This window comes from Mesitornis unicolor, unplaced genomic scaffold (assembly GCF_000695765.1).
Source record: "Mesitornis unicolor isolate BGI_N332 unplaced genomic scaffold, ASM69576v1 scaffold21911, whole genome shotgun sequence".
NCBI lineage: Eukaryota > Metazoa > Chordata > Aves > Mesitornithiformes > Mesitornithidae > Mesitornis > Mesitornis unicolor.
Window position 1 is genome coordinate 31,210 of NW_010166130.1, and position 6,000 is coordinate 37,209.

Below are 6,000 nucleotides of genomic sequence, written 5' to 3' on the forward strand. Positions count from 1 at the left end.
AAAGTTGCAGTAATTAAGAAAAAAACAGCCTTGACAAACTGTTAAACCAAACTTCCCACGGACGTTCAGATATAATAGTATCTGGGGCTGATCAATATATGCCAGCATATATAAAATCAGGGGGAGTTCTTGTTTGTTTAGATTACAACATGGTAAGCTCTTTCCAGAGAGATGACTTAGCAACTTGCACAAATGTGTACTTTTCTAAGGCCTTTACTATTGATGTGTACTTTTTTTCAAGTTACTGCATTATTGACATGAGAGTCTAATACTGTCAGCATAAATGGGGATTTCAGTAATGTCTTAAAATGACTGGGGGGAGAGAACAGAATGGGAGGTGGGCATAAGACAAACCCTATCGTTATGAATTTACTAATTTCTGTTGTTCTGGTAGTTGGTCTGTAACACTGGAATTTCATGGTCAATACAGAAGGCGGCATTTTGTGTGCTCTGTGGTCCACTCCTGTACAAAACCCAGCAGTCCTAGGCAGAAGTCCATACAAAATTCAGGTGCAGACTGAGAGAAACAAGTGAAAGGAATTGCTGCTGCTTTGAGCCCACCAACAGCCAAGAGATTGTATTCATTCCTGGTGATGGCAGGGACAGAGGCTGCAGCTCACCACACTTGCAAGCCAGAAGAGCTGTTTAAGAGAAATATCCCCTACATCTGTTTTGTCAATTGAGCAATTTGCAGCAGCTATTTCATATTTTTCCCTGGTGCCTAGGGAGTCTTTGTCTGCCACAGGCATACTGCCTTTCAGTCCTGTCACCAGACCAGAGTACCTGGGCTTCCCTCCCAGTGCGCCTCATTGTCTACAGAGGCATAATCGCGAGCTCTGTGTGTGTTAGTATGTTTAATATTCAGGGAGTGAGTGTTTTTGTGTACATATAATTCTGCGTTTCTTTCAAGCTGCATGCTTTGTTTCTGTAGCTCCCTTGTAAGTGCATACATAATAAGGAAAATGAAGGGAGCAGATTCTTCTAAAGACTGAAATTTCTGTCTCAGATGTATAGCTTCATGCTGCTACCTGTGCTGGAAGTCAAGCTATACTGTAGTGACTGCTGTGTATTTAACATGCAGCAAAATACATGCTGCAAATCTGCCACTCTGGGCTCAGAATCTTTGCATCTTATTAAGGTAATGTTACAAAAGAAGCTCCATAGGGAAGGAACTCAGATTGCTGGATGCTGTGATCAGCTATCAAAGTGATGGATGCTGTCAGAAACATAGATGAAGAGAAGACAGTTTAAAGAAAAGGAAAGAGCAGCTTTGTTTCCTGTAATGAATACATTTTCTTTCCCTGTGCAACACCATTCTTTAGCTCTTTCTTCTCCTTTTGCAGACTGACTACTTCCAGTCTTTTTCTTTCTTTTGATCATAACACCATGTCCTTTAAAGATCTTTACTTCCTTTCACACTGCATAGTCACTGTCTGTGCAAGCCTCTAATGACACCCACAGATGCTGTCAGTATCTCCCTACTCCGATTATGCCTTTCAGCTCCTTCTCAGGTGTTGGCAGGCCTGACTTTCTTTTCCATATCTGCAGTTTGCTTTGTTTCTTCTCCTTCCCCAGATAGAGAAGCTTCTTGCTTGCTTTGGGAGGGGACCATGCTGTTTTACTCTCCGTTTTACAACTTCACCAATCTGTTTTACTCTTTAAAGGATTCCTCTTTACAAGTCCTGTGACTTAACCTGTTTGGCAATTTAAGAGCATTTATGTTTCATTCTTACTCCTTTAAATGACATTGCAAATTTTGCCCTTCTGTCAGGGTCACAGTTCGTAACTTACAAATGGCTTCCTTGTTACCATCCAATCTCTCCTTTTAATTTCCTATTTCAAGATTTCTTCATGAAAAGTCTTTCTTTTCCATCTTTAAAAGCATTGTTGGACCTTTTCGTCCTTTAATTCTGTCATCTTTCGTTGAACCCTGAGAAATGGTTTTTACAGCTTCCCTCAAGTGTCTGGTGCAGGCTTTGGGAGCCTGTTATCCCACTCACCCAGTCTGATTTCCTCAGTCTCTTAAAATACTTCCAGAGCCTGAGAGTCCCAAATCTCGGGGGTCCATGCCATTGTCACCCAGTGTGTTCACAGCAAAGAGCAGGAAATCAGCCAGTGGACAGAACTGCCCCGTGCTTCTCTTGCACTCATTCCAATCATGACCTTTCTCACTATGCATGTGAGACATACCTAGTATAATATGGCAACTTCATTCAGGAAGTCTTCATGCTTTAGAGAGGGAAGGCAAGGTTTCTTTCTCTCATGTTCCTCATATATTTCTGATCATGATTGATTAATAAGAGGGAGGAACTGAAAGACTGAGAAGTAGATAGAACAGGTCAAGATGCTTGTGGTATAAAAATCAGAAATTCATTATTTCACTGTTGCTCTCAGTCACCAAATTTCTTCAGGTCTCCCTTTTTATCTCAGACATTCATCTTTTAGTTACGTAGTTTAAATGTTATCCCTTTGTTGCTAAATTTCCTTTTATCTCACAGAAACATCTCTAATTCCTTTGATTTATGATGGAAGTTAAAAGAGAACTGAGGTCATGGAAGACATTTTGCCTACGGAGAAATACTATTTCTGTTTTGTTTGTAAGACAACGACTTGTCTTAGGGTTTGGGGTTTTTTGTTTGTTTGTTTTAAACAAACATTGCTTTTGCAAGGTTACTTCTCCCAGCTAAACTATCTGGAGGAAAAAGAGCTCAGCAACTTAGTAGGACTTTGGATAGAATTTGTCCTGTATATAAGAGATTTTCAGAGACATTTTAAGTGTTTCTTCCTTGATAACTTCCAGTGCTGCCTCCTCTAATTACATAGGGCACAGCTCTCAAAAGTACAGCACTATGTTATTATACTGTATAAATACCTTAGTAACAAGTGTGGGTTTGTTTTTTTCTTTTTCATACAAACTAGTTGCGTACGTTTGACTTCTGTTACATGGCAATAACATGTATGTGGATGCTCTTTAATTCCAGTGTTTGCTCCAGAGTTCGATTTTAATATTAATTGATTCATCATTGAATGACTTCAAGTAACCATACTATCTGAATCATCTTTATAACCATGGTAACCTTCTGCCCATTCCTTGGAAAGTTATATTGCCAGATTAATTATCTGCTGTCTTTCTTGCTTGCAAAAAAAAAAAAAAATAGATGACTGATACTGCAGTGGGGCATAGAGAGTGATGAGCACTTTACTGTTGTAGCAGGTCAGCTAAAGAGCAATCAGTTAAAGCAAGGTTGTATGATTTCATATGGCAAACAGTGCATTCTTAAAAGTCTTCAGCAAAGGCAGGGTGTTTTGTTTCAGGTCAACCGTTTGTAAATCCTGATGGAACGCCGGCAATATACAACCCTCCCAGTGGCCAGCAGACGATGAGGAGCCAGATGGTGGGGCAGTCCCAGCAGCAGCCTTCATCCCAGCAGCCTCAGCAGGTTCAACAGCCACAGCAGCAAATGGCAAGTCACCTTGTCACACAGGTAGGTCTGGTGGCCATTGGAAAAAGAGAAGAAGCTCTCAGAAATATGAAGGGTGACATAAAGGGTAGGAGGGAAGGATGCAGCTAGACAAAATATCAGGATATTCTTCTTTTCTTTTGAAACATATGGGGCCCATGATCTGTGTATTCAACGTGGATGAAACAGATGGAGAGGGAAGATTCCATCTAAAAGATGGTTTCGTTTTGAAAAGGACTGTTAAGTGAGTTGGTATATATTTATATAAATTTATTTTGCAAAAAATCACCTGTAAGTGAAAGCTGAAGCATTCATTCTCAAACTGGTTTGTAATTCTCTCCAAAGAGCCAGGGACCTTTCCCTGTCCCTTTTGACAGCAGTGGAGTTGAGTCAAAGTATGAAGTCCAGTGCAAGACTATAAACTCTTCCATGTCTGGTTATATCAGGCAGAATCTATGGGTAACCCGCTGTGTGAGCACCCCTGCCCCACACCATGGGTCTTCTGCCTGCACACCATGTTCTGACTATGACCCTGCTCTGAGCTAGATGCTCTGGAGATGCAGCAGGAGAGGGAAGAGCAGCCCAGTCTGGGCACAGGCCATGGTATGTCAGATCTCTGGTCCCTGGGCTGGCCATGGCATATGGCCAGATGTGGCTAAGCATGGGCAGCAGGGTTTGGGTCAGATTCAAAGCTTCATTTCATTGTACGCCTGCTCTCCCAGGGCAGAACAGGTGGAGGAAACCACTCAAGTAAGAGTCCTACATCTTGCTTACTTCCAGAGCAGCCAAGATGTACTATGGTTCTTTTGTGGCTTTATAATTTGGCACAGTTTCTTCCCAGGTTACCCAGAAATACAATGTTTAAATTCAATGAAGTTGCTTTGATTTTACTGGGAATTATGTGGTTTTGGTACTTATTTCTTGATTTGGTCTTAGTTTTAGAAGATGGAGGTGGTACCAAACCTGTGTAAGACTCAAGTTAAAAGAGAGATTAAAACAAAAGTTAAAAAGTTAAAGTTATTCCAAGGTAATAGTGCTGTGCTTTCACTTAGGTAGACATCTGCTCCAAGCTGACAGGTCTGTCTCTGTTGTTAATTCACAGCCTGTTCTTTGTCAATTTTTTATTTTTTTTTTTAGCTATTGTGTTCTGCCAAAGCAGCTTTAAAATCATTATTCCTTTGCCTATGACACACTTGGATTTAGATCACTCATTATCAGCAGAATTCAAATATAAACTTATACTGTGCTGCTCCTCCATTTTATCTGTTTAAATTAAGTGTAGAATCGTAATTTGGCTTTGCCTCCCGTCAGTAACAAAAAGGTGCGGCTGTGGCTTTTTTTAATTTAACAGCCATCAAATTATATGAAGATAGGCAAAAAAGTCTGTAATAAAGAGCTGTTTGATATAAGGCTAAAACGAAGACTAAAATTGCAGCACCTGATCTCTTGTATTTGGGCTGGTTATGAGTCACCTGCATTTTCAGAGGTGTGTTTGTAATCTTTGTTCTCAGTAACAGAGTTTGTAGTTGTTGTTATCTATCTCAAGTAGGTTGTATTTATTGTCTTTTGTTGTGTTTATTTTGCAGCCTGTTCAGGCAATGCAGCCATCTTCTCAGTCAGTCCAGTATCCAGCAGTTTCTTATCCTCCCCAGCATCTCCTGCCAGTCTCTCCAACGCAGCAGTTTTCTGTGGTACTGAGCATTTCTTTTTGTTGTTTTTCATTCCTTGAAGTTGAATGTGTGAGCATGAGTATGCCCTAGAGCCTCTTGGGGAGCACTGCAAGTGGTGTCCCACATGAAAGCCCCATCTAAATGCTCCTTGGCCTTAACACTTTAGGTACTGACAAGCGTTTTGTAAGAGCATTCCTACTGATTCTGGTAATCTCACCTAGAGGAGGATTATCAAGAAGCACATGGATCTGGTGCTTCAGAACATGATTTAGTGGGCATGGTCATGTTAGGTTGATGGCTGGACTAGATGATCTTAAAGGTCTCTTCCAACCTTTATGATTCTATGTTAGAAACAGGGTTCTCTACCTCCTTAGCAAAGCCTCCAAAAAATGTTTTCTTGGTTCTGATAGGAACTTGTCTCCCCACTTTATGTCGATGGAGTCTAAATTGCTAACTTGAGCATTTGAGGTTTGGATCATCCCCCTTTATGTCCACGAACACTGGAGAAGAGACCTCTAGTAATGGTTATTTTTTATTTTATATTATTTTATGAGTATACTGTATCAACTGCCTAGATTTATTTCCTGATGATACACTGGGAAAACAGAGTAGTGGTGAGCCAGCTGCAGGTATGGTGCGCTGTGCATCATGACAAAGCACCAATGGACATGTATAATAAAAATAAATAAAGTCCTCTTCTGGAGTCTGAACCTGGCTTGGTGCTTACAGGGCTGAGATTATACTGTTGTAAAATGAAGCTGACATTTTAAGAGGCACTACAAGATCTTTTTCTGTTGTTATTATCTCTTGCTCTGATAATCTTGTTTATGACCGATTTTTTTTTTTTATTTTATTTTATTCCCCCCCCC

At 40.5% G+C, this 6,000-nt stretch overlaps 1 protein-coding gene across 1 annotated transcript in view; it reads left to right on the forward strand.

The window, feature by feature from the left end:
- Positions 1–6,000, forward strand: part of ARPP21 (cAMP-regulated phosphoprotein, 21kDa) — a gene marked incomplete at its 5' end in the record, with an annotated part of 75,274 nt that overhangs the window by 21,755 nt on the left and 47,519 nt on the right. The window contains 2 exons of the mRNA XM_010194863.1: positions 3,316–3,485; positions 5,048–5,152. Of these exons, the coding sequence (XP_010193165.1) occupies positions 3,316–3,485; positions 5,048–5,152 (275 nt within the window). The remainder of the gene's footprint in view (positions 1–3,315; positions 3,486–5,047; positions 5,153–6,000) is intronic.